The sequence below is a fragment of the Neodiprion pinetum genome, chromosome 2, assembly GCF_021155775.2.
Source record: "Neodiprion pinetum isolate iyNeoPine1 chromosome 2, iyNeoPine1.2, whole genome shotgun sequence".
Lineage (NCBI taxonomy): Eukaryota > Metazoa > Arthropoda > Insecta > Hymenoptera > Diprionidae > Neodiprion > Neodiprion pinetum.
In genome coordinates this window covers 7,433,054-7,460,511 of record NC_060233.1, presented here as the reverse complement: position 1 = coordinate 7,460,511, position 27,458 = coordinate 7,433,054, and the positions used below count along the sequence as shown (strand labels likewise).

The window sequence follows — 27,458 nt, the reverse complement described above, 5'->3', positions numbered from 1 at the left end:
ACTCGATTGGATACGGTACCTAATTGCACAAAAATTATTTACACCTTTGTAGAAGTTGAAAATGACAAACTTTCTCACGGGAAAGAAATTGATTTTTTTTTCAATTCAAACCAAATTCCAATTATTTCGTAGCGTGAAACATTAGCACGGTATAAACGAATATTGTTTTCTCAGCGCAAAAATTTCAAAATTATCGTCTTGTTCACTTACTCTACGATCTTGAACGAAGTAGATTAACTCGAGTATCACATTTTTTCAGCCCTTTTCTTATGGAATTTTCTTCGAAATTCCACGACGTTTCCCTTTCCGAATCACAGTGAAAAGGCGGTTCTTATAAAAGGGCGAGTTTTTTTGTTTTTTTTTGTTTTGTTTTTCAATTACCGACCGATCGATGCCAGTCTTCCGATGTTTTTCACGACCCCGTAGATTAATTCTCGATCGAAAATCTTGTAATTACCTCACCGCCAAAAGTACAATTTTTTTTTTTTTTTATTTCCCAAAGACCGTTCAATTCTCCAAATTAGGCGCGCAAATCAGAACGGCTCGTTATCCGATTTTCGAAATAAAAAAAAAAAAAATAAAAAAATAAATAAAAAAACAGAGATGCCAAAACTTTGGGTTTGGCCCGCGTTCAAACGACCCGTTCATCGTCGAACGAAGTTTTCCGAACCGACTTTAAAAAATCCCCGGTCCGAACCTCGCAGAGCCGCAAGATGCCTAATTGGAAGAGATCGAGGCTCGCAGGTGAACTTGATACGTGGGATGATCGAGCTGATACGGATAGAGGCGAACCCTGGCATTCCCCCTCCTCCATCCAGGCTTCTCGACTCGACTCGACTCGAGACGGGGATAGAACGACGATGCGGTTGCAGGTGCCGCCCCAATCCCCATGCTCAAGCCCCACGTTCTATCAGTGAAACGGCGTCTGTCACGAGAACAGGCGCGTCTCTTGTGCCGCGGCTGAGGACGAGCCGAATCACCGTTTCGATCAACGATTAGCGCGATTCGCTCGCGAATAGCAGCCCGAGATTCGGGAGTTTGGGTCACGCGTCGATCGACGACGATGTCGCCGCTCTCGTGTTCGTTTTCGCAAATTTTTATTTTTTTTTTTCTCATCATATGATCGAAGAAAGCAGATGCGGTAGATGCTTGTGTGTGGTTCTTTTTTTTTTCTTTATTTTTTTTTTTAAATTTTTTTTCTTCGCGCGCCGTTTTGCGCTTTATATACCTGCGCGTTGAATTATTATCCCCGTTCATGGAACGTTTCCCTTCGTACGTTGCATACGTACCTGCGTGAGGATTGAGAATAAACGTTCGCGGTGAGGACCGTTTCGTTTTTTTTTTTTTTTATTTTTTTTTTTTTTTTGCAATTTTGTTTTTCACATTTACGTGCATGTGATTTGTGGCATGGATGGGCCAGTTTAAGCCGGGCGTGACCAGCAAAAATAACAGGTAATAATTTTTTTCATCTCGACACGCTTACCTGTTTTCTATACATTATCGAGTCCACGCTCAACTGAATTACGACAAGGATCCAGGGACGAAAACTTTGATCTAAGTAGAGTATCGACGACTCGTCTCGTTTCAACGTTTTAAATTTTCAATATTCTTATTCTTGATACAGGGTTAATTTCAGACTGTAAGTTCGGAAAAAATCTGATGTATCGAAAAAAAAAAAAGAAAAATCGTTTCATGAAAAATTGAGATTGATTTGAATATCGTTTGACGGGTCTCTATTCGATGCTAGATATAAGAAATTATCAAGAAATTGATGAAAAAAGAAAAGGAAAGAACATTGTTCAAACTTTTTTTAAATTCCGAAATCGCGTGCATCGGTGGTCCAATTTTTGTACATCGTACGTATCGTGATATTAATTCGATATGAAAGTTGAGTAACGGTAATACGTTATTTTTTTCCTTTCTTTTTTTTTTTTTTTTTTTTTTTCATCTCGAGGCATAAAATTATTATCAATATTATTGAATGATAATTTGTGAAATTCAATGAAAGCAACAACGATCGTTGAAATATTGTACCTGTACGATAACGTCGTCTCCTTGAGAAGTCGCGTGTGATTCCGGGAATCGGATAACAATTGTGCCTTAACAATTTGCAACAATCAAGTAAATTATCCCTCTAATTGTAATACACGGTTACAACTGGCAATATATGCAAGACAAACGAGACTGAGAATATACCGTACAATAAATAGCTAAATACCTTTGGTATATAACATACGTCTCTTATTGTATCCAATTTTCATATTGTACTTGTCTTCCTCGTTATGAGCCGGAGTGTGAGAAAATCGACGTTTGTCGGCACGCGATTTGACGCATTCCGGACCTTTGTGTGTAGAGCATGCGTATATTTATAAGCTTGTTGAGTGCGTACATCAAACCTTCGTACATTAGATAGGATGTATTATTATATTATTATACTGCCACTGTTATTTTTTTTTTTAATTCATCCTCTACAAGGAGGTAAAAAAAAAGCTCCGATCATCGTTTATAATACATTCCGCACGATGGATTTTTCGACTGTGAGAAAATGAGGAAAAAATTCTTATTTACACGTGATAAATACAAGTGTAAAATGAATTATGCGTTGTGATACAAGTTTTCTAAGTCTAATGATCCGCTAGTCGGATTAGGCTTCGTATAATACTATCCGAAAACCGTGAGCCTTTAATTAAGGCTTAAGATAATTATAAACTGCAATGTAATTAGCGAATGCGATTTAAACTCTGCTCAAATTTCATGAATATTCTTTGTTCTTCGTGAAAATGAAAAACTGTGTAAAAATTTGCCCGATCTGATTTTAGGTTTTTTAACAATAATTGAAATACAAGTAAAAAAAAAAAAAGTATATAATTATACCTGTCGAAAGTTTTGATACACTTAAATTGATCTCATGAATTCCTGTTTCTTTTGTTGTAATTAAATATTTCCATGAACAATGTAATTATGTACAGAGTGTATATTTTCAAAAGGATCTTTCTATTCCGAGAATGATGAGCTGCGGAAAGGAGTCGGAAACCTGTAGGTTATCCTCTCTCTCTCTCTCTCTCTCTCTCTCTCTCTCTCTCTCTCTATATATATATATATATATACACACACATATATATATATATATATATATGTATGCGTGTAAAACCTACCAGCTCGCGTTATAAACCAGCCGCCGGGATTATTGGCCTCGGAAGATTTACGCGTTAATGTATATAACCTGAAGAAAAAAGAGGATGCCAGTCACCGGTTTTCCCGCGTGCTTTTGTACCCGGCAATTTATAATACCGGGAGCAAATTCACTGCAATAAACCGTCTAAAGCAGCCATTTTCTTAACAATAATGTCGGTCTTCTTCACTGATCGATGGAATCGTGCGGAATTCTATTCCTTTTCCGGATTGATTCGCTGCGTGCGGGTTTTATTATACATCGGCGATTCCATGCGAAACCGACCAACGTGTGATCCTCACCGCGTTTTGATTTTGTTCAAAAATTTTTCCCCGTTTTTTACCAGCTCTGAAACAGTACTCTGATTTAAAGAAAAAAAAAAAAATTTCATTCGACTGGTTTATTACTGAGACCGATTTTGAACCTTTTTTTAAATTCTTATTGTCGAAAACTGTAGCTTGCCAAATATTTCAAGACCGGATCCATGATGGACGGATTTTTAAAAAAATGTTTTTTACCGCTTTCAATTTTTTTATCAACTAAATTATTGTTTAAACGATCTGAAAAATTCCTAAAAAAATTCTCAAAACTTGTATTCTTCGGTCATAACATTTCTAGACCAGTTTCAGTATGAGGTTGATGAAAAAAAGTGGATTGTGCAAAAAAAAAAAAAAAAAAACTACACCAAAATCTCTGCAATAGAACCGGGCTAAAAATCAGGGTAAAATTCAGGGTACTGTTTCAGATCTGGGAGAATAGCGGAAATTGTTTTAAACAAAAGCAGAAATCGTGAGGCTCATACGATTGGCGGATCCGCATGGAATTCCACACGTATATTACGTATACGATTGAAACAAGGAAGGAGTGACTGTCCCATAATCGCTCGAAGCCCTCGGGTTGCCGTAGTGGAAGAACGGGATGAAATTGTTGATCAGAAATGGCGGCGCATGGATGTGCAGGGTATACCGTTAGGCTAGATGGACGTGTAATTATTTCAATCACAATCAACCGGCATCGGAAAAGATCGAGATAAGCCGAGTCGCTTTTGTACGTCGAAAACGGTACTTATACACTTCGTGGATCCGAATTACACGCGGGTGAGTAACCGATTCGATATACGCGGCGATCGCTCTTGTTTGAATGTAGTACGGGGTACAATGAGAAAAAATTTCGTTTCTTCCAGTAACTGGAAAAAATGAGTAAAACAGGTATCGTTGAAAAAAACTGTTTGAATATTGTTGGAATTTCGAAAAACGAGGTACGCCTAACCATTTTGCGCTGTCGTCGATCCTTTTTTGGCAATTGCAACGCAAAATCGGTTTATGAGGTTTACTATACTTTTTTAGTCAAACAAGGCTTTAACGTCGATTTATTCTTGCACGAGCGTTAAATTTTCGCAACAGTTGCAAGAAAATCTAGCAACAGCGATCGTAATGAGAAAGAATAGTCACGGATACTAGACTTTTCGGTAATACATACAAAAGTAATTTTCATTTTCTACCTGGAACTATATTTTGTCGATTGTGGTAAAAAATGAAAATAGTCAAGGTCTGAGCTGTAACCGGAACTAAAAATTTTTCTCAGAGTAAGAAAAAACCAGCCTTTCAGTTTGACGGGACTTTAATTTTCAACCCTGCCGATTTTTCGTACCACACCGTTAAAACGATCCTGAGAATTGAGAGAGCGTTGAATCGTCATCGAGGACGCTCGAATACAGCAGACCTTCGTTCGAATCCGCGGTATAATTCATCATCGGAGTAAAAAATGTATTGTAAAAGAATTCTCGACGATCATTTTATGCAACTCGCGTGGGCGAAAATTTGGCAAGATTAATAACGCTGTCCGAAGGTACCCGGAATGTCTTGTACGTTCTACGATGGCGTAACGTGAGCGAAAAAACAACTCGTCAAACGTCGGATTCTTACGCAAGCGAAACAATGCCGCGGGTCTTGGATAATTGCGACGTCCTGTTGGTGTTATAAATATCAAGATCCTTCGTTTCCCACATTCGATTCTTACGGATCGGAGCGATGTGTTCTTTTTCTTCATGGAACAAGGTCTGACAATGAGCCTCGGCTTTAACGCCGTTGACGAAACGAGTTCGAAAAGAGAAACAAAAATTAATTCAAGTATTAAAGTTGTAACGTATTTTTTGCAAATTTTTCTATCCCATCTCTGGTGATAACGATTGGCAACGTTTGCTTGTTTCGCACGCTAATGTTTTTTGACGTCGGCCAACGCTTTTTCAAAAGTTTATCGGCAAATCGATTCGTTACCTGATAATGGCAGAAACGCCATTTATAACCACATCCTGATAAATTTGTTTCTACTTTATTATATATTAATTATCAATACACGTCAACGTGTTAAGTAAAACGTGAATTCGTTATTCGTTAGGTATTAAATACATTATATATTGTCTTTCTTCTTAAATGCATGCAATAAACATTACATTTGCTAAGATATTATTATTTGGCAATTCATGAATTATTAACGCCTCGTTTCAAAGACAATTTTTCATTGTTCCTCAAGCAGGCGGCGTTTTGGCTTTGAGCACGCGCTTCGTAAAAATTTGATAACGTTTCTCCGAATGGTCTACCTCTGTTTTAGCGTTAGCCAATACTTGAATCAGAGGATCGGTTTCAAAATGCGTTGAAAAAAAGCAGCAGCGGATGATAATGGAAACGGATTTATATGTTACCAGCAATGTTGTCCGGTCACATTAGAGACTTTCTTCTGAAATTGCGATGTTTTTTCCGTCAAGTCGTAAAAGCAGCGTCGTTTTGTCGTTGAACTGGTTCATGGTCAGTTATTAGAATATCTGTGTAACCAACACGTTGTTGCTGCGCCTCTCGTAACGATAATTAACTGTGTAGGTACTGCACGCTTTCTGAAACGCGATTTGTTTATACTCGTTATACGCTGGTGGTAGATGTTGTTATAACCGTGTCTTTAATTTTTCCACGCACTTAAGCCAAGTCCTTGTATAGGTGTGCAACATACCCCATAACTGCAGGCTGCCTTAAAGCAAGGTTATAACCGCGTGTGCATATCGCCTTATGTATTTACGCTCTTTCACGAATTAGATGAAATTTCCCAACTTTCTACAAATGGGAAATAATTCTCCGTGCTAATTTTCTTCGGAAATATTATTTTTAACCAGTCCATTCAACGTCTTCACGAGTCGCCACTCGGCCAATAAACAATTTGTTTGCATTTTTTATTCTATGTTTTTCCATTGGAATTCGCTCCGCAATCAGATCATTATAATTACACAATCCACTCCTCTATTTTCTCATCAATTTTTCAGTTTTCACGAATGTACATCGTTACTTCGAAAAGTTGATGGTAGTACCTACACGTGGTGAAGAAATTTTTTAAACAACAAAATAGATTTAAATTAAATGTCGATTAAATCCTACATGCTTCCGAGTGAAATGATATCTTTCGAAGAATACGTTTTCTACCCTCGAATACCTTCGAATGTTCAGTCGCTGCGAAAGATTTTTGTAACAACAAATATAACCGTTTAACTCTTGAATCGACGCAACATGAATTGGAACAAGCTCAATTTCTTTTTGATACAAAAATTTCGTATTTCTATAACATGTACAACGATCGAGGTGCGTTCAATGAAATTGTTTTGTCATTTGAATCACACATTTTCTTGATGCACAAAATTCACATTACCTCAAGAAACTCACTTCGTGTTGTGTGGAATAAATTGATCGTTCAAAGGCTTGATTTAATTCTATATTAAATTAAGACAAAAGTATTTTGTCGAATTAAACGAGTAATCGGCCGCGTTTAGTTGAATCGAGGAAACGTCACTCGACTCGAAGAATTTTTTCCCTCCGTGTAATCGCGTCGGTGGTGGGAATTTGGAACAATGTTGCATACAGGGTGATACGAAAGATTTTATACCCGTAAAGGATACGTCACGGAACCGTGCGGTGTACGGTTACATTAGCGGCGAAAGATTAAAGCGGGTTCGATCTCTTTTGCGGCAAGCTCGAGAACCGTTTAGACGCAGTTTAGCTTTGCCGTATAGAGCAGCTGCTACGCTTAAGTATGATAGTAATTTGCCAAGCGGAGATAACGCAGCGATATTACATCGAGGTATGCACGACCGTGTCCTGCATTGCTGCGTTTTACAGTACCTGAACGGTATTGCTGACTGTTTATTAATTCTTTCTGAATTCGCACCTAGGTGTGAGACGACTCAAGGCGTGTCTGAATAACACTCGCGATCTACCGCGTTCGGGCATGCTCGATACCTTTTCGAAATTTGCATGTTTAGGATACACCTAAATTACCGTTGGCTTCGATTAGCCGGAGATTTTTTTATTTTAAATTATTTGAACTTTTTTCTCTTTCTTCTTTCACACCTATGTATGTATACATATGTATATCTGTATAATATTTTGCGTGCGTATGGAAACGCGGAAAGAACAAACGGGAACGCGACGGAATATTTTGGCAAATTTGCCTAGTAGCTGTATGGTCGTGGACCGTGTCATTCTCGTCTCTCTCTTTCTTCGATTTTTATTTTTTTTTTTGTTATTCTCTTTCCTTCAATAAAGACATAAAATTAGCGAAACGAATATCGAAGCGCGTGAGCAGGTACGTAGGTATAAATTATACCTACACGCCACGATAGACGTATTTAAATCGACTTTTCGAATGATGGTTTGGTCGAAATTTCATTTCGGGTTTAATATACTGGGACTATAAATCGATTTATGTTTGATCGACCAATCAAACGGCAAGACGTAGCCCAGCGTCAAAGTTGTTGACAAGTTTCTTGTCGCAAATATACATACATATATATACACATATATATATATATACATATGTATATACAATATACATGCATGTTATAATATATACAACGTATTCTGCGAATTACCAATCGCTATGGAGTTCTCATTTTCTACAGGAATCATTTCGTTAGGTATATATGAGGCGTTCCACACCAAAGCAACGAACACGTGGCCCTCATCATCGGCTATTTTTCACCGGGTTTTAGATTTTTTGATCACGGCTTTCATTTTTACTCCTCCCAAAAACATGAAAACCTAATTTTCAAACGAATAGCCCCAATCGATTGATTGTAAATTCTTCTCGTGAATTATTGGTTGAAAAATAAAAATCTTAAGGGCAAGTCTCAGGTTAGAAGGTTAGAAAAAGTTCGTAAAATCGAATTTGATATAAATTTAAAGCATACAAATTCATATTTAATTCGGTTTTTCTAGCTTTTGTGCTTTCGATTTAGAAGCTACAGGCAAAAGAAGTAATCGAAAAGTGAGAGAAAAAAAAATGTGAAATATAACGGTATATTTTTGAAAGTTTAAACACATCTGAGTCGCACGATTTTCTTTTTTTAACAAAGAATTCACGAGGATGATTGAAAATCGTTCGATTAGAGTTATTTATTTGGAAATTGGTACTTTGTATTTTGAGGAACGGTAAATATCAAACCAATGCTCCAAGAAAAACTAAAACTCAGTGAAAGATGATTTTTTTTTTGTGCGCTCTACACGCATGCTGCTTATAAATAAATAAAATCAAAGGGTTAGACTCAGGTTGCATCGCGATGGAATGCCTCATATATATACATTCATATATAAGCATATATTATGCGCGTCACAATTATTATACTACCAGGCAAATTAAACCCGTAGAATTTAGGCTTGGAAGATTCCTAAAACCGAAATAAATCCTTTAGTACCTACAAATATACTGCATACTTTGAGGAAAATCTAGTGTCTCGATTTGCTAAAAATGTGCGAAACTAACGGTACTTGAACTAAACCGTTCCGATGAAGAGGCCGCGTTCGATATTAAAATTCGAATTTGCATGAAGGCGATTGAATGACATTACTGGTTTCAAATTAAGACTGATTAATTGCTTTGAAAGCGTTTGAAATCCCAATTAAACGTAATTCGAATAAAATTAGAAAGTTTTATTTGTAAATTCACGTTAAAAACGGAACCTCGCTAAGGAATTTCTCTACGTCATTTTGTAAGAAGAAAAACGGTTGTCATTTTCCTCGATAAGTTTCGTTTGCGCCGTGAAATCGTCCAAAAATATACATACATACGTATATTCTTGTTTTGCATAAATCGATCGGAATAATTTACATCATTATCATCATAGGATCTGAATCGATCACGAATACATCGTGAAAATTACGATCGTTTCTAAAATCGCAAAAAAATCGGCACCCTGAATCAAAGGATTCGACAATAACGTATGTTGTACCGGTGTAAACGTGTAACGATAAATGTTAGGAAAAACGGAATAAGAAAAATGATTAAAAAAATATAATTGCGATCGTCTTTGCACCGGCCAGTCGTCGACGAAAAAAAGTGCGAAGAAACGGCGACGACAGCCGGCTTATATTACGAACGAACGATTTCTACGTATACCGAAGTCTGTAATCATCGGCGGAATGAGTCTGCGGCTTTTCTACCTCGAGTGTGAGTGAATTATTGTGTTATACAGGGTGTCCCGGAGCTAAGTGACTCCAAACTGATAGGGGTAATAGAGGGGGTCGAACCGAGTAAATTAACCCGAAGAAAATGTGGTCTACAAAGTCGCGTTCGCGAGATACGAGTGGTTGAAAAAAAAATAATGGTTATGTAACGACTGGTTTTTGGGGTACGATTTGACGTTGGAAATGCTTTCGGTTGAAATTTTTTAATTTCATTTCATTCGTCTTGTTTGCAAGCGTGCTCGACTGCCGATGCGAAATATAAAGCTTTCAAATTTATACGAATTTCAAACGAAAATACTTACCTCTTGACGTGTTGAATTTTTGCCGATGATTTACAGTTTCGTTCAAAATATTTTGTCAATATCAGGAGAAAATATTCACTTATCTTTCGCTAATTATATCAAATAGGTTCTTGGTAAGTAAGACAATGACGATAATTTATACTTTAGTCGGATACATAAATTGATGTTGCATTGCGTCGTTAATGAGAGCAGAAAAACGAAAACTGATTGCGATGAAAAATAATTGATTAGTTTTGGTCATTCTTACCTCACAATTTACTCAGCCTTACGACCGCCTCTATCAGTTTGCCCACTTTGTTTTCGGACACCATGTATATAACGAAACATACGTATCATTATAATATACATGTGTGATATACGCGGTTAAAGTGGTGCGTTTGTGCCTATGAAACGCGCGTGTTGTATATCTGTGTAATTTCTGTAAGTGCCGAGCGTTTTTACGTCCCGTTTTGTATGTACGTATGTATGTATTTATGTAGTATCTGTATGAAAAATATACAGTTATCCTCTTTCGAGACGATAGTGCGTGTAAACCAGCGTCAAGGACCCGTTTTGTGTAACCAAAGATTCGTAACGGCGTCCGTTCCATCATCGGCACAATGCGTAGGTGATATTGTAACGTTGCGATACCGAGGTGAAAACTGAGAAAAATTTTTAGTTCCAATTACCGCTCGGTCCTTGACTATTTTCATTTTTTACCACAATCGACAAAATTTAGTTCCAGGTAGAAAATGAAAATTAGTTTTACAGCTGTTACCGGAAAAGAAAAATTAATTGTGAGACACGTGTTCATGTTTTGAAAAATAGAATAGAATAGAATACGTTTATTGTGCCGGGGCCTGTGTACAGGTCATGGGAAATTTACGTGTACAGAAAATGATAGGAGAAGGAGTACAAATAAAATAGAAAATACGGAAAGAAAGATAAAATATAGCTTACGGGCAACTTGGCTAAAATTAATAGGTTCAAGAATTTATCAGGCTACAAGACAATCTGATACAAAAAGATCGTGCACTCAATGTTTGCAACGAATTATTCGTATCTGATACCGATTTCGCGAGAAGAGAGTTATGACGATGTTTTACAAGCAAGGACTTCGTTTCGTTTCGTTTCATGAAGATTTCTCGCCGATATTCAAGTAAAAACAAATGCAGAATATGTTCGTTTCCTTCGGTATTAGGGACAAGCTGATCGCTTGTTGTGATTCAAAGTCAAATGAGAAAGACTTTTTTTTTCCCCCGTCGAATTTGAAGCTAGAGTAATTCTGAAGTTGTATTATTTTGAAACAGGTTTCCTAAATTTTCCTAAAACATTTTAAATTACTCCAGGTACTGTATAATTGAACGGTCATTTTTCGGAGAAAATTAACACCCTTTTTTCGGTTATTTGTTATTCATTACGAGCTACTTATCATCTGTGGTTGGATTAATTTATTTTTATTTTTTACTTGTTTTACTGAGAAATTTTTACCCCACCGCGGTGGAAGAAGAAACGTGGATTTACAGAGAGTTAGCTTATAGTTTCACTTTGATATTTTGATCACACCGTTCTCGTTCTCGAAAAAATGAGCGTAGAAGAAGAAAAAAAAAAAAAAAAGAAAGAAAAAACGGAACATCTCGACGCACGACGTGTTTTGCATATGAAAAGGAGTTCGATGTTCCGAAACAGCGACTGATCACTTCTCCGAACAAGCACTCGGAACGAGTTTCATGCTTTCTAGAAAAATAAAATGGTGTTTTATCAATTAACACATTCCGCAAAGTTGTAAAAATTATTTTTACGTTTGTCGAAAGATTGAAATATTCATATTCAAGAATATCGCAGGCTTATAAAATTTATTACCCTTGTTCCTCGTGGTACAGCCTTAGAATAAATATAAATTCTTGTTGAAATGGAGTTTACAAAAGAATGAAAATGAATGTTTTAACGTGATCCAGTTTTTCTTCCTGTCAAAAATCATCGCGGATAACTCGTCTTGTTAGATGAAATTACAGTCGAAATTGAAAATATGGCGAGAGATCCGTTCGAAAGCTGTTACCAAAATCGATCGGGCAGAATTCGATCGAAACGTCACGTCGACGTTGACGTTGAAACGAATTTTAAACTCACGAACATCGACTGTGAATAAACGACGATTGATAATTTCAGACAAATGACGTGGCTGCGATTAACCCGAGTGTCAGATTTAGATCAATGGTTCGTCGTTGGTGTAAAAAGCGCCTGTTTAATTCGCCCCGAAATCGTTTGCGGAGAGATTTATATGCCGTGCGTGTGAAATAATTACCGCGAGTATAACGAATAACAGAGCGTAAAAAAGTGTCACTGTACAATCATATCCCAGCATGTTTGCCGTTTGATTAAATCACCGTCGCGGCACAGAAGTTGTAGGTATTTTATATATATATACGCGAAGGTAAACGGTCTTTGTGCACGGAATCGTGCTTGCGAAGCGATAAATTCGAGTGAAAAAAGCTTCTTCTCCATTTAAACGAACACGTTCACTTTCCATGAACTAAGCGCTCGTTCGTTTCATGCCGAAGCTGCGGATGATGGCCGTATATATACTCGTGTGTTAAGGATATTGTACCTACTTGGGACGTACAGTCGGGTCAAAAATTCTATGAGACATGGGATCGGGAGAATGGTACTTTTATCTAAAAATGTCATCGTGGTTGAGAAAATATTTGAAAACCCTGAATTTCAACTGTAAACGTATGAATCGCATTATTCTAGCAATTTTTCGTACAAAAATCAATATCGCTTGTCCTATTTCGATGAACAATATCTCTGATTATTCGTAAATCACAAAATCATCTGAGATAGATTTTCCATTTTAATGATCCATTTCAATTTCATTGTTTGTAAAATTCAACGTTTCGAAATTTTGAATATTTTTCACCAACCGATGAGACGAAGGAAAATATTTCCTCCGGACGATTCGTAGGATATATTAATCGATAAATTATTGTTAGGATATTTTTCGTTGCAATCGGACGAAGTATATTAGATTTTCGGTGAAGAGGCAATAAAACAATGCACGGAATAACAAGTCAAAATTTAGTCTCTTGAAAGTTTCTTTTCCACTTTCCAGGGGGAGTTTTTCTATTACGTAAATACGGCCAGTATTGTTTCTGTTTTTTTAATTCATTTTCAACCTGACTGTAGGTCTGGTGCATCCTTAGATAGGCGGCATTCCATTTCGTTCCATTCCACGTATCGAACGCAGTGGCTCTTTTTGAGATCCTCAGATTCTCTCGTTTCTTCCTCTTGAATTATACCGTCGTGCATATTGCACGAAATTGCAATCCTAGGTCAGTTAACGTGCGTGTCTAGTACGTAATGACCATGTGTCCAAGTGTGATTATTAAATCCATCTATATTTAAATTTTTAACTCGCACGCGATCGTCTTCACGCAACGAACAGCGATTCAAGTTTATACAAAAACAGCATTCAAGAATGTGTAGCTATAAAGCAAGAGGGGAAAGAAAAATTGTTTCACAATTGTTTCAGACAGGAAAAGTCATTTTATGAACGAGCGAATCAATCGTTTATAAATTGACAGGTTGTGAGAAAAAAAAAAAAATTCTCATCAATCTTTGTATATTGTGCCAATTTTGAATCGAAACTCTGAGAGGGTAGAATTTTCAATAATTTTACAAACCGAGTATTTTATTATACTCGAGGGAAATTTTCAACATATTGCGTTCACTTCTAAACGTTTTCTCGAAACTTTTGTGGAATATTTTTCTAAAACTTGACTTCGAGAATCTCTCCGATTGATGTTGAAAAAAACTGAAATTCTTGTTACTACAATAATTGCGAGAAAGCAGTGATGGCGAAAATTCTTATTGAATGGCTGAAATTTAAGTGAGAATTCTCGCAGACGAGAGAACACGACAAATCGATCGTATCTCATTGAAGAAAGTAGCTCGCCCGGTATTATAGGTTTCAAAAAAAAAAATTCATTTACCACATTTTTTTTTCATACATAATTATATATAATAATTTAAATATCGTCTAATTTTCCAATTCTAGATTCATTATTTGCCGCGGATTATAAACAACAACAAAAAATCTCGTACATCTATGATATTAATGATATTACACGCAACGAAAAATGCAGAGCAATTACACTCGTAATAAATGCGAGTCGATTTTTCTTCCGCGAAGAAAAAAAAGAAAAGAAGGAAATAACGAATGTGTCGAAGAAAAAGACTAAAAATACTAGACTAATTACAGCGTGCTTATAAGGATACATGCTATATACCGGTTTCGATCTTGTTTTTGAGACGTCATTACGTACATCGCACTGAGAGAAATTTTTAGTTCCAATTACCGCTCAGTCCTTGACTATTTTCATTTTTTACCACAATCGAAAAATGTAGTTCTAGGTAGAAAGTGAAAATTAGTTTTCCAGCCGTTGCCGGAAAGTCTAGTGTCCGTTACTATTCTTTCTCATTACGATCGCTGTTGCTGTATTGTGCAACAATAAATTGACGTTAAAGCCTTGTTTAACTAAAAAAGTAGAGTAAACCTCATAAACTGATTCAGCGTTTCAACAACCAAAAAAAGATCGACGATAGTGCAAAATGGTAACGCGTGCCTCGTTTTTCGTAATTCCAAAAACATTCAAACAGTTTTTTAACGATACCTGTTTCACCGAATTTTTCTAGTTACCGTAATAAATGAGATTTTTCTCAGTGGCATATACCTATAACATTATACAATCGAACAATAATACAATAGATGTATTTTACACAAGCCGGTGGCGAATGCACGGAAAACGAGGTACGTGATGTTATGCTCTCTAAGAAAACGTTTAAAAGGTAATATGAATTGTCGAATGGTTAATAATATACGTCATCGCGTGAAGAAGCCGCTTCAGCAGCACGCCGTAACTTGCAACCAGTGTAAATTTGATAGCTCGCGATTATCTACGGCATAGATGCGCGTGTGTAGAAATTTCTTTCTTTCTTTGGGAGAACGAGTGTATTCATACAAGGCTACAGATCCGATGCAGGGTATCTTATAGGCGTGCGTAGAAGCGAGGGAGTCGTTCATCCGCAACGAGTCGGAAAGTTTTGCTAGGCTATAAACGGCCGGTGGAAAAAAAAAATCGAGGTAGCAAATTGAGTGGAAGTAGAAAAGAAAATGGATTGAAAAAAAAAATAAAAAAAAAAAAAAATCACCACTCGATTTACGACACGAAATGATTTATCGACTAAATATACAGGTATAATGCGATTTAATTATACGCACACTCGCACACATATACAATGTACAATGTATGTATTATCACGCTTAGGTTACGGTTTTCTTCTGATCGTTCTAGCCGCGGTATCAGTGAATATTTCTTCTTTTTTTTTTTTTTTTTCTTTTTCTATCAACGCTGGAATTATTCATTAGGTACTTGACCGAATTTGAAATTTTTCATTTACTCCGATCATCTGTTCTGAAATTATAACAGACGCAATATATGGTTTGGAAGCGGATCTTACGTTTTGCGTCGTGATTTTCTTCTATCAACTAATTGCGTATCGTTACACAGTTTGTATAACAGAAAAATTAAAATTTTACCACGGTAATTATTGCACGTAACGCGTCGACAGATTGATATAAATGTTAAGAAAACAGTGCGAAAGTTGTAAATTTCTTTCGCGTTTACGGTGAGTTTATTTATTTATTTTTTTTTTTTAAGAACTCAGCTGTTAATATTCGCTTAAAATTTATGTCAAATTTTTTTACATTTGTGTGGAAATTTTTTTTTTCCTACAGATTCAACAGATGTCTACGATAAAAGTCATGGATTACTGTAATCTGAGTATAAGTAATTGATATTACGCAATTATAGCTTGTAAGCATCGAATGGATCTGGTCAATGAACATTATCGCAACGATTATATCAGGTAAATATATCTATGCGAAAACCTGTTCGTTTCAAATGATGGATAAAAAAAAAAAACGAAAGAAACATTAGAAATTTACGATAAACATTGTAAGATATTTATCGATCATATTATCTGTGTGCATATTTTTTTTTTTTTTTTTTTTTCATTTACATAATAATTTATTATAATGGAACCTACACGATTCTCGTTCGCGGGTCGCAACGAGATTCTCTTACACAATATATCGTTATAAATTATATATACCCACCTGCTTGAATGAAAGTAAAAGTCTAAAGGACGATAAATTTACACGGACCACCGCGAATACGAGGGTTTGCATTTAAGTGGGTGGAAACAGATGTAACGCATTTCGTATGCTAATGACGCTGATCGACGCTGAACGTCGCTTGAATTCTTGATTTTATACGACGACGCCAAGAAGGGAACGCATCGGCATCCCGCCGAGTGTGCGACTGCGGTAATTCAGGATTGCATTGTACTTCGTGGTTGCAGATTTTTTAACTCACGATTATTCCCACGATTCCGACGTCCTAAGTTTTTCAGCAAAAATAATATCGGACGCAAAATACGATTGGAAAGCGAAATTTGGAGTGTGAATTGGAATAATTATCTCACTCGGTTCTTACTTCGCAATTTGCTAGTGTAATTTGAAATAATTCAATTTCACACGGTTTTCGGATGTTCTGGGAATTTTCAAGACTTCGGTCTGTCAATTCTGCACAATATTATATTATCGAACGTGAGGATACGTGTGGAATTGAACTGCAGGCAGCTTATACTTTCTTACTGTTTGCTTTTGCTTTTGGGGCAAACTTAATTCGACAAATTGATAAATTGGACGAATTCAAAAGAAATCCAAGTCGGAAGAAGTCAAATTAAACTGAATTTATTCGAATCAAATCGAAGAAAAAAATCAGAAGATTCGAAATAAAACGAAAGAAACGAAACGCGATCAAATCAAATTAAACGGAAATATGTCAAGTCATGTCAGATCGAACCTAAACTGAATCGAACCAAACAAAATTAAACTCAAACCGAATCGAACCAAATCAAGCTATTGAAATTTAATTGAAAAAAAACCGATCCCAACCAAATCAAGTCAAATCAAGTTGCATAAAATCAAATCAAATCTAAACCGAATCGAACCAAGTCATGTCGAATCAAATCAAACCTAAACTGGATCGAACCAAATCAAGCATGGAGATCATACTTCAAATTAAAAAAAAAAAAACGGAACGCAACGAAATCCAGTCAAATCAAGTTGCATCAAATTAAGTCATATCAAATGAAATCAAACTTAAACCGAGGCGAACCAAATCAAGCGTAGAGATAAATCATTTGAAGTGAAAAAACGAAGCGTAGCCTAACCTTGCCGAATCCAATCGACTCAATATTTCGAGTCGAACTATCACAGCGCTTGTCTCAAAACCAAGTCTAACGAACCCGCACGAAAACATAAGAAATCAAACGAGATCGAAGAAATCGAGTAAAACCGACGGGTTCGTTACCGTTCGAAATAAAAGCCGAGGAAACCGTGCAAGCAAAATCAGTTGGAACGAAATGAAACCGAACGGAATTCCCTGCTCTTAAATTGCGCGGATCCGTATTTTCAACAGCTTGTCCCGTAACGCACAAAGCGTTTGTAAGTCGCACGCGTGGCTGCGTTACCGTTGTTCTCCGAACACGCGTGCATGCGAGTGCGAGCATATATCGAGATACACGCGCGTCAAACCGCGGCACATTAATTTCCGGTTTCTTAAATACCGGTTTCCTGACTCGCGTGCTCTCGCTCGGTCATGCGCTCAAAGTGCCTATGCAGACGCGTATTAAAGTCAGGCAAGCCTGCCGCAGATTTGCCCGGAAATTGCAGTGAAACCCCCAGCCGCAATACGGATCCGACAAAGTAGGCGTTTAAGCTGATAATCGACGGTTTTACTCTTGCGGTAAACGTCAGTTCGCCTCGTGATTATTTATACCGATCTCTGGCTTCATTTGCCTCGATATATTTCACCCGGCGAACGAGAACAACACCGGCTATTGTCTTCGTACAACGTGTAATGTAGTTGAAGAAAAGGCACTGGGGTGTGTGTGTGTGTGTGTGTGTGTCTGTCGCGGTTTCGCAAATGTGAGAATATTCACACCGCGGAAATATTTGCGCAACGAAAAGAAAAAAAAAAGAAGAAGAAGAAGAAATGACCGCCACGCCCATGAAGGAAGATTTATTATCCACACCCTATTTTTCTTTCGGTCTATTGCATGTATTAAAAATGCAAATTTAACACTCATGGATTCTTCATTGTTTCAAACATTTGACGCTGTAACGCCAGCAAATTTTTTTTTTTTTTTTTCACACTCCGTCTCCCTTTCACTCGAGATATTAGAGGAATACGCAATTTTTACGAAACAGTGCTACGAAATATCGAAGGGAAATTTTTTGGGCAGAAAACTGAGCGGCCGAATTTGCGGTAATATTTTATCGATCGTCGCTTTGACTTCGTCCTATGTAAAATGTGGATCATATTTTTTTATACGTCAATTGAGGATGTAAATAAAATATGGAACTGTACAACGAAATTTATTGTGGCTTTTTTTTTAATTCCTTTTCTTGTTTTTGCACATAATTTTTTGGCTCTTGACCTGCGCTTTAAAAATTTCTCTATTCAAGGTAAATTGTGTTATACTTTTTCTTTCTTTTCTCTTTTCGAATATCCTACTTGAATGAATACGTTATCAATGAAAGAATCATCGTTATATTAGAGAAATCGGGTATGCTAGTTTGGCAATAAATAATCATTCGATAATAATGACAAATATTTAATATTATAGGAGCAAAATAATTATTTTCGAACTTTCCTCGTAGAACGATCTTTCGTCACGTCTTCGGAGCAAATTTTTAAAAACATCTACGCCAAATTTACTATCCACGTTCCAATTCTTCAACTACATATTACATGAGATTTTGAATATATCATTCATTTTTTATGAATGATTGTACCGGTTGTTTAATGTCAAGGAATGCCACGAAATTTGAGAATAATTCACGACTGTAACGAGAAGTTATTTTATGTATTTTATACTTTTGCAAAAAGAAAGGGTAGAGAGAAAAAATTGATGAAACTTAAAATATTAGTGGGGGGGGGGGGGGGGGGGAAATGACTTGTGTATAAACATTCTCAATGCAGGTGCATTTTTATCGTTTATTTATTTATCTTACGGTAGATCCGTGCGACAGTTTAAAACGGCGGTCTGGTTTCGCTTGAACGCGTCGATCCACTTGTTACAATTTCCTCGCAAAACGAGGATGATCCGATAAATGTGGGACAACGTCAGGAGGAGGGTAGATAATTTGAATTCCTCGACGTTTGCCGTTACGGAGCGACGAGGCAATTTCCGGCTTGGCCCGTGTGCGGATTTTTCTTTGCTAACATTACGCGCAGGATTCTGCACGCATGGCTGAACGATATTCTAAATAACAAATCGCAGTGCAGTCCATCATTTACGAATGCGAATGTATATGTATTCTACCTGTCTGTGTGCATCCGTGCCGTTTACTTTTTTATCTCTTCCTTGCACCCATACGGTACTTGCAGCGCTACGTTTCTAGTTTGAAAAATGAATAACGACAAGTAGGTGAATCGAGGCGAAGGTGTAATTTATTCGCGATATTAAACGACGCGCAGCTGAAGATATCTCGTACCTTGGTATCTGGGCTAATTTGTGTGTGACGTTCGCGGGTATGCGTTAATTATACATATAAATCGTGGAAAGGATAAAAATTTATAATAATGTATGCAACTGCGGAAATTTTTTTAATTTCCCGTTCCTCTGTTTACAGAGAAAAAAGAAAGAAAGTTATTGGAATCATTCCGAAAATGAAAAGTTGCGTTTTCGCTAGATTTTCACGTTTTCTAGTTTAGAGAATCACGTCCAATCATTTCCAGATGGACGTCTTTGTGTATGTCTGTACGTACAATTATTTCAATTATCACGCTCGGTTTGCGCACGGATTCCAGAGAAAGAGTGTAATCGCGATTTGTTTTATTTTTTTCATTTATTTTTTCATTGCCAATTGTACTTCAGTTGTTGGTACAACACTTTGTTGTAATTATTACGGTTCGACAGAATTGAACGTGGGTATGAGACAATTTAGAATGCACCGAGAGGGGATAATAAATATATAGGGGAATTTTCTCAAACCCTCGACCGTCGCGCAATTAGAAATAGTCGCGTGACACGAGCGTTGCCAATTTGTCACGTCTCACGGTTCTGCAGCAATTTAAGAGAAGAATTAAAAAAGGTTGTAAGTGTGATTTGTTTCGAACACATTTTTCGGTTTAAAAATGATTAACCCAGCCACACGGGTATATGTATATTTTATACATATAGTTTCTGAAGAAAAAAATTTGCTTGAAAAAAAATCGCATACCCGACATTTTTTAACTCTCCTTCTTTAATTGATCAGTCGCCAGCAATATTTCTTTAAAGTATATCTTCCACAATTTTACATATAAAAAGAATGTTGAGCAATTTTTCATCCGTATAATCTTATACTGGCACTCGAAATTGTGCCAGTTTTTATGAAGAATCTCCTGAGATTTTTCGATCTGTTAATTATTGTTTTCTCATTTAAATACACGGTTGATGGTTGATCGACACACTTTTTTCCACTTCGATATTTTCAACGTTAATTAACTTCGAAATCGAACGAATATCGAAAAACTCATACGTTCGAACGAAAAGAATTATGTGTACAAAGGAATATACCATATATATCAATATTTGTGAGATTTTCCAAAATTTAGAGTCTTTTCTATCTTCAATAAGTCTTATTCTCTGAGAAACAACTTTTTCGGCGAGCGTGTTAATTTACTCCGCTTGTTTCTAAATTATTAGTAATAATGTGATTGTCATTTTATTATTATATGAACTGCTACGAAAAGTTCATAAACGATAAAATTGGTGGGTAAAAAATGAACAAAAAAATCGTCACGTTTTTATTGATGCCGTTATATCAACGCGTGTCTCTTGAATGGTCTTTGGTAAGGTAAGAAGTTGAATTGAAACGTTAAATCATCATTGAAAAAGCGTCGGAACACAGGTATATATAACATACTTAACCGTACAACCGAGCTGCTGTACTTTGAATTTTCTTGTTTTTTTCTTTTTTTTTTTTTTTTACCCGTACAATAATTAATTCGTCGCGGTACAAATACGTGTCTGTGTGTATGTAACGTGTTGTAATGTTATTCACAGTATTAGACTTAAAATATATGCAAAGTTAGATCTGCGATCGGGACGGATTTACGATGTTCGGTACATGTAATACTTTGCAAGCTTTGCAAAATCTCTAAACTTTATTAACTTTTTACATCAGTTGAAAATTTTAAGCCTGTTCAAAAATGTACAAGTTTTTTTCTTAAAGAGTTTTCTTGAACTTTGAAATTCAAAACTAATCTACAAGCTTTTCCAAATATTCGAATTCTGCAAGTACCAAAGGTTCTCCGCCAGAAACATTTTTCAAAATAAACTTCTATAAAATCTTACGATCTCTTCCACTTTCTTTTACATTACAATTATTCACAGTTTCGGAACGTGTGCATTCTCTAATAAGTTGGAAAGTAATTTAAAGAACTTTTCAACATATTTGTTTGCGATTTCTTTGCCGTTTCTGATAGTATACCTATAGGTTTTCAATATTCGAAAGTAATTATTGCGATACGATGTAAATTGCTATTGTTAGAAACAAATTGATTGAGAAAAATCGTAAAAATTGAAGGATTAATTCATTTCCGAAAAAGTTACCCCTCCACATCTATAAATGTTTTACATATATTACAAGTTTTTGGGGTCGCTGATTACGAATCTGAAACCAGATTCTGAAAATTCAGTACAGCGAATCCAATCAGCGACCTCAATAAACCCTCCATATTGGATCCGTCAACTTGAATTTTTTAAATTTGATTTCAGATTCGTAATCAATGATTCGAAAAACCACGTAATGCTTATCTTGTTACAGAAGTTGACTCGGCACAATAACGTGCGACTCGAAGGGTTGACAATCTCATTCTATACACAATTCTAAACAAAATGAAAAAAAAAAAAAGAAAAAAAAATTCATTTAATGCGAAATAAAGAAATGGCACGTATTCTACGAATTTACTATTACCATTTCGTAGAATCCGTGTCATTTCTTTATTCCCGCATCAAATGAAAATGTCTCGGAATCCTTTCCTTCAGAACTGTGGATGGAACGAGGCTGTTGAGCCCTTTTTCGCGTTTGAGATACGTGGACTTTGATGTTTGACTCGGGGCAATCGCATCGCCGTCGCCGTGCCGTGCCTTTCGCAAGATCACCTCGGGCGATTCGTAAGAGCAACGTGCGCTGCAGCAATGCTGCTCTTTTACCTTGGCCGTCACGGCGCCTACGCTTCGCCAACGTCGCGACGCGTTTGCACGTTACAGGTATACACGCGCCTCTGTATCCAAACAGTTCACGAGCAATTATTTATGACATCCTTAATCAGGGATTTATTACACGCATGTACGCACCGACGATGTCGGATCCTTGACTGATGATATTTATTTAAAAAAAAATCTCGCAGCCTTTTCAGAGAAAATATATGTTACTGCCGGTGATTCTTTGTTCCGACCAAAATTCCTTGGGGGATAAAAATTTATAGCAAATTTGTTGGGGATTCGGCTGCGAGCCTCAGGATTTCGGTATGCTTCTTATGTATCGATGTTTACGAGTAAACAGTTTCATGCTGAACACTTTTAGACTTGTACTTTAGAATCTTATGATTCGGAAGAATTGAGAAGGATAATTAATATCTAATCGACAAATTTTTATGAATATTTTTTTTCGGTTCTAGATACACACGTTCGCAGGGATTTTGAAGAAATGCTAGAACGGATCCGGGCCAATTCATCTTCGTTACTTATAATCTGATATTCTACAGAAATTAATTATTATTTCGCTACTTGTAGATTTGTTATTCTTCCGAAAAATTATCCGTGCTGAAATCATTCAAAGCTAATTTTGCCAAGTGTTTAAAACAAAGTCGTTAGAATTTCATAGGAAACTCGAAGAAACCGGCTTTGACAATATGCGTATTGTTCGGATGAATTTCTATAAAACAACCAGAGGATTCTCATTCGTTTTTTCTCCAGTTCTTACAGGACCTCGTGACAACGCAAACTGCACATATCTTTCTCTCTCTTTCGCGCGAAAACAAAGCATTCGAAAATGACACGTTCAATATATCCGGTCGCAAGAATCCGGGCCATTAAATTGATGGAAAAAATAGATCGTTCAGGTCCAGAATACCGAACATCAAACACCCGTCGCAGGAGGTGTAAATTTTATTACGTACGTAAAGGTTCACGGACGAAAGAATTGAGCCAAGCGGTGAACGCGAAGGAAAACCTATCGCGCGTTCACGCGAGCCTCTCGAAGACCCGAAGAGGCAGAGCGTGTCTTGAAAAATGGCGGTCCTGGAGGGACGACGACGTCAGTTCGAATGCCTGCACTGCGTGTTACCTGCGTGCGACCGAACGAATGCGTATAATACCCGCCCGGGTCAACGGCTTCCATGTCCTCGAGGCCCGTGCATGCGCCGTGTATTATAAGGTTGGTGCGCGGAGCGCACGAAGCTACTTGCGAGTGCGTTGTTACACGCCTGGACGTCTGCGCGAGTGCGGTCCTTGTACGCGACGGCGATTAGACGACGAGAAAATTGGGGGGGGGGGGGAGAGAAAAATGGATGTTAGGAAAGGTTGAAATTCAGGGCGGCGATGTGACGTAATCATCACTGAAGATGCACTGAAATGAACAAAGTTCAAACACACAACGGCGAGGATTCCGTGAAACTTGGCGTTTAACGGCTAAAGATAAGCCGCCTAAGCTACACGTTTCAAATTCTGTACAGCAACGCGGAATGTAGCTTTCCGTGGAAGATTAGTTTCCGTGTGAATTGTTGGAGGAGTGTAGTTTCCGTGTAGTTTGCCACCCGGGGGATGGGCAACCGAAGCCATACTTCGAATACGTAGAAATGCAAGATGTGGCTTTTTTGCGAAAATGTAGTTTTCGCGTAGCTCTTTGCGAAATTGTAGTTTCTCTGTAGCTTTCTGCGGAATCTTAGTTTATGGCCAGCAGACAGGCGACTGAGGACGACCTTCGAATAGGTAGCGATGTGAGATGTAGCTTTTTGTGAGGACGTAATTTTCGCGTAGCTTTCTGGAATATTGTAATTTTTTGTTTTTGTTGTTTTTTAACCAGCGGATAGACAACCGGGAGTAAATTTTTTCATATGTACCAATGTAAGATGTAGCTTCTTTGGACAATGAAGTTTCAGTTTAGCTGTCTGCAGAATTGTAATTTTTACGTATTTTTTTCCCAACGGACAGGTAATCTACGCCAAATTTATAATTTGTAGCAATACAAAATGTAGCTTCCTATATACTGAAAAATGCTGCCTATCTGCCGGTGTCGCATGGCTATTGTTATAGAAAAATTTCTATACTAAAAGCCGGCCGTATATTTTTTTTTTACACGCGTGCAAATGAATAAAATACGTTTATACTTATTGCATCTGCGTGTATATATTTCACGAATTGCAGCTACACCACGCATCTAAGATTCTATACTTTTAAACGACACCAGATGAATTAAACTGATTTCTTTGTTCTTGGTCCTGTTTCAGCGAGTCGGAAATGGCTCCGAATGCAGAGGAGGAACTGCTAGCCGTCAAGCCATGGGCGCCACATCCCGACAAGGTACATGGACCTTTTATTTGTTAATAAAAACCCGGATGAAATTCGATAAACGCATACCTCTTGGTGTCTGCAGACGTGATAAAAGGCATGAAAGGAAAGGCGTGAAGATGAAAACGGCTCACTCTTATACTTTAATTTGGTTCGAAAAATGTCCTTTGGATTCGTGGAAAAGGACAAGATTGAAACCATAATTTATTCGAACATACATTTTCGATACGGTATCGTATTTAGGTATTCCGGGAACTTTTGCCTTGAATGCAGAAACTCGAAATTTTGATTGAAGAAAAAAAATTCAATTCGGGCATATAAATTTTTGCCTGTAACGACAATATATTCATTACGGAGTAAATAACACAGAATACCTGCATTTTACCCGGCCCTTAGGCTTAAATAAGAAGTTTCAAGCAACCGCTTGCCGCAGGCAGCGTCGAGACAATGGATGCTAGAAATTTTAACGAGTGTGTAACAAAGGGAGAAAAAGATAGAAGAAAAATCACACCGTGTGAAACTTAACGACGTTCGAAAGAAATATGTAGGACTGCGGTGTGTATGGCACGGAGCAGAAGGGAAACAATAAGAATGAATAATAAAAATTTAGGAATGAGAAGCTTGTAGACGCGACGTTTTACAACTTGGACGCGCGACGTGTCTTTTGTAACCGTTCGTATATTATTACGCAGAAGATAAAACCGAGAAAAGAAGAGAGAGAACAAAGAGTGTTGGAAGAAACGACGGCAAGAATGAAGGAAGAAAAAGAAACTCCGACTTCCACTTCGCCCTTTTATCATTTCACACATTTTTGGTTTCTATAATTCAACCGTTTCTTTGTCACGCATCTCGTCATTTTTTCACGACTTTCCGCACACCTCGTACCTGTACGTAATTTACACGATCTTTCTGTAAAAGTAAAGAGTGAAAACCGGATTTGATTATATTCAGTGGTCAAGGCGCAGGATATTTTCTAATTTGCGGTTACGGAATCGCAACCGTACCCTGTTACAGTGCGTATCGTCTAGTGCGAAACGCGGAAGGGTCATATTCGAGGTGTGTAATTCATGCATTTTGCACACGGCTGCCTGATAATAACAGGTATACCTACCATAATGTCGTGAAAAACTGCGACGAGTTGCGGTTTAGAAAACTAGATCTCTGCGCCGTTTATTCGTTTATTTGTTTATTTTTCTCCTTTCTTTTTTCTTCATTCATCCGCAAAAGCCTCAAGTTCGCGGATTAAATTCGCTCACACTGCGAGTATGCGTATAAATATTGACCAGTTTTCACAGATTCAAAATTTTCTTGTAATTAGCTCCAACCGCACGTTTCTGCGTGATAATATCGTCGTACGTTATACTTTCCGTATGTCAAAAACATACGGATTGTTGGCAGTTGTTTAAAACCGTTGTCACGCGATAAAAATGTTATCCATATCGCGAAATACGCAAAGACGGCTGGTTGTAAACATTTTTTTGTCAATCCAACGATAAAAAGTTTCAATCGCAGCGAAAACGAGAATTAATCTTTTTATTAAACACCTGTTTAATTGAATCGACAATAAACCATACCTTTATCGTTGTATTCGCACGTAATGTGCAAAAGCTCGTGCAAATGTATGCAGGAGGAATAAATATAAATCCTAAAATAATAATAACGACGTATTAATTAGCCATGAAATCATCGCGTAGAGTCTCGAGTCTATTAACGTCAAGTTATAGAATTGAAACTTGAAATGAACATAGATTCTGTAAAAGAAAGAAATGAGAAGATGAGAAAAAAAAACATTTATACTTGTACTTCTATTCGATTTCCCATGATAATAATAATCGTGTAGCAAGATCGGTTTCGGTTCGTCGCGTCGATTTTGCCAATACCTGGATTCGCGCTAGTCAAACAAAAATTATCGCATAGACCTTGTCCGATGTAAAAAAAAAAAAAAAAAAAGAATCACGGCCTTAATTTAAAGCAGCCTAAACTCTGACGTATTATATAACAAAGTTCTTTGTCTTTGATGCTCTGAACAAAAAACCCGAGATGCGTGGGTTGTACAGCGGATAAATGAATGCGTACAATAATGTAGGCGGTGACGGATATACGTATGAGTAATTGCAAGAAATAAAGAGTGGTTTGAAAATAAAAGCGATATGGTGGTTAGAAAAAAATAAAAAATAAAAAAAAAATTGCAAAAAAAAAAAAAACACACAAGGTCCTTACGTGTAAAATCGTAACGTATAAATGTATAAAGTTACGCGTAAAGAACGCATGACAATGACTGACTGACTTATTGTAATATTGTTACAAGCGCGTGTGTGCGTTTATGAATAGTTATTTAAAAGAGAGTTTGAAACGCGTCCGCTTTCGGCCCACACGACGATTTTTTTAATTTGAAACACCTTGTTGCCGATCTCACGACTCGGACGTTGACCAATTCTGGGTTTCTGCCTGTGCAGATACCGCTAATATCCTGTAACGCCGGTGGGCAACGCTTGAAATCCTTGAGATTGTCGACTCGAAGTGGGTACAAAGATATGCTAATTGTGGGCATCCTGCGGTACGATAACTTTAAACGACGTAAGTCGTAAGAGCTCGTATTCGAATATACGACACGTTGTACGTCTGTGCATACACGTATTGTACATTTATATACAGGAGATTCTACGTCAAACAGTATGTTTTTTTTTTTTTTTATCTTTATAGACATATATTGTAACACGACGTTGAAAAATCAACTCGCGTTTTTGGAACAATCAACTTGTTTCAGAATTATTAATATACGTATATATTATACTGACTTGTATTTCGATC

The 27,458-nt window shown here is 37.1% G+C and overlaps 1 protein-coding gene across 4 annotated transcripts in view; it reads left to right on the top strand.

Moving 5' to 3' along the window:
* mwh (multiple wing hairs) overlaps positions 1-27,458 on the top strand; it is a 55,368-nt gene that overhangs the window by 5,501 nt on the left and 22,409 nt on the right. Inside the window, exons 1-2 of one of the 4 annotated variants that reach the window (XM_046609711.2) lie at positions 1,365-1,452; positions 24,587-24,659. In XM_046609711.2, the coding sequence (XP_046465667.1) occupies positions 1,412-1,452; positions 24,587-24,659 (114 nt within the window). In that variant the 5' untranslated portion in view covers positions 1,365-1,411. Of the gene's footprint in view, positions 1-1,364; positions 1,453-3,917; positions 4,270-24,586; positions 24,660-27,458 lie in introns of those variants that run through there. The other 3 variants (XM_069133255.1, XM_069133254.1, XM_046609710.2) reach the window with 3 other exon arrangements.